Here is a 1,477-nt window from a genome sequence, read left to right as displayed (position 1 = left end):
TAGATAGTAGACTCTCAGAAAAATTAAAGACACTGCCTAAAATAAGTTTGATATTTTAATAGGTCATTGATATTATTGTCCTTAAGCTATGGTTCTGTCATTGCAGAAAAAGGATTCCAGGTCTGACTCTAAAGCCTAGTAACCCCAAATGTAGTATGTGAGCCTAATGATGTTACTCTTGTTAAAAACAGATAAAGAAAAAATTTAAAAACATGAAATCATGAGTCAAACACTAAACATAGTTCCTAGGACTCTTCTTTAGTCTTAGAGAAGGGATTGGTCAGAATGTTCGGTATGTCATCTTAAATCAATTGTGGATGATTTCTGACAAAGGATAAGTTTTGTCACTGAGGAAAGAGCCTATCCACACATTCCGCAAGTTTTCTAAAAATAAATCACTAAAGTTCCATTATATCATAATGGATAACAGGAGCTATTAAAGGGGTCTATTTGGAGCTCTTTTGTTTATTTATTTCTTTTTCAGAGGTTCAGAGACTCAGGTCTTACCTGAATAATTCCAGTCAAAAACGTTGTGGCTGCCACTGCACTCAAGGATTTGTTATAGGCTGCATAGAAGAAGGGGTTAGAAAAGTCATCTTTGATGAAAGTTCCCATTATCAGGTGGCCACTATTGAATGGGTACAATGTCAGGACATCAATCATCAGAGCACTCACAAGGAAGAAAGGACCTATGAAAGAAGATATTTAGGCAGAAGATGAAGTTTTAAGTCCAGGGAAACTGACAGATATAGACAAAATCAAGGCATGAACTAATGTTGTTTTGTTCTTGATCTGAAGAACTTTTCTCATTTTAAAGTGGCTATTGAGAAGTAAGAAAGAGCAATAAAAAAAACTCTGGGTCCAGAAACTACGATCAATCCACAGAATTTAGATCTTGGTGGTCTAGGTATTAACCTCTTTCATTATGGGCATATGGAGTGGGATTCAAAGAGAAATTAACTGGAAATGTGTATCAGGTTCAGCTGCTGTGTCTATTCTTAAAGATTGTGGAAAGAAAGATGATGGTGAAAGTATCAGAAAACAAAGCTAATCAATAACAATAATAAGAAAAATAATACCTAACACGAATGAAGGATTTACCAGGTACAAAATGACACTGAGCTAAACCTGTTTCAAATATAATTTCATTTATTTCTCAGATCAACATAGGAGCAAAGGCAAATCTTACTTTTAAATTACCTAACAGAAAAAATAGATAAATAAAATAAAATAAACTACCTAACAGAAACAAAACTCTAATAGTCCTTATTATCAGTATTTGGAAATAATTGTGGTATGCTCCAGGAACTTGGAAATATGGAAATAAAATTGTTCTTTCAATGTTCAAATGTAAAATCAACACATACTGGATTTTAGTAAAGATATGTGATTAAAAAGGCAGACTAGCATTCCACATCTTGAAGAATGGGATGATAACCAGACCGAATATACAAAAACATCTGGAGACAGTGTGTCG

The 1,477-nt window shown here is 33.7% G+C and overlaps 1 protein-coding gene across 1 annotated transcript in view; it reads right to left on the bottom strand.

The window, feature by feature from the left end:
- The window catches only part of SLC26A8 (solute carrier family 26 member 8), a 71,575-nt gene that overhangs the window by 49,079 nt on the left and 21,019 nt on the right, over positions 1-1,477 (bottom strand). The window contains exon 4 of the mRNA XM_006907431.2: positions 508-689. Within this exon, the coding sequence (XP_006907493.2) occupies positions 508-689 (182 nt within the window). The remainder of the gene's footprint in view (positions 1-507; positions 690-1,477) is intronic.

Source organism: Pteropus alecto, unplaced genomic scaffold (assembly GCF_000325575.1).
Source record: "Pteropus alecto unplaced genomic scaffold, ASM32557v1 scaffold202, whole genome shotgun sequence".
NCBI classification, from domain to species: Eukaryota; Metazoa; Chordata; class Mammalia; order Chiroptera; family Pteropodidae; genus Pteropus; species Pteropus alecto.
Note: the sequence above shows the minus strand (reverse complement) of the source record. Positions and strands in the feature narration are given on the sequence as shown.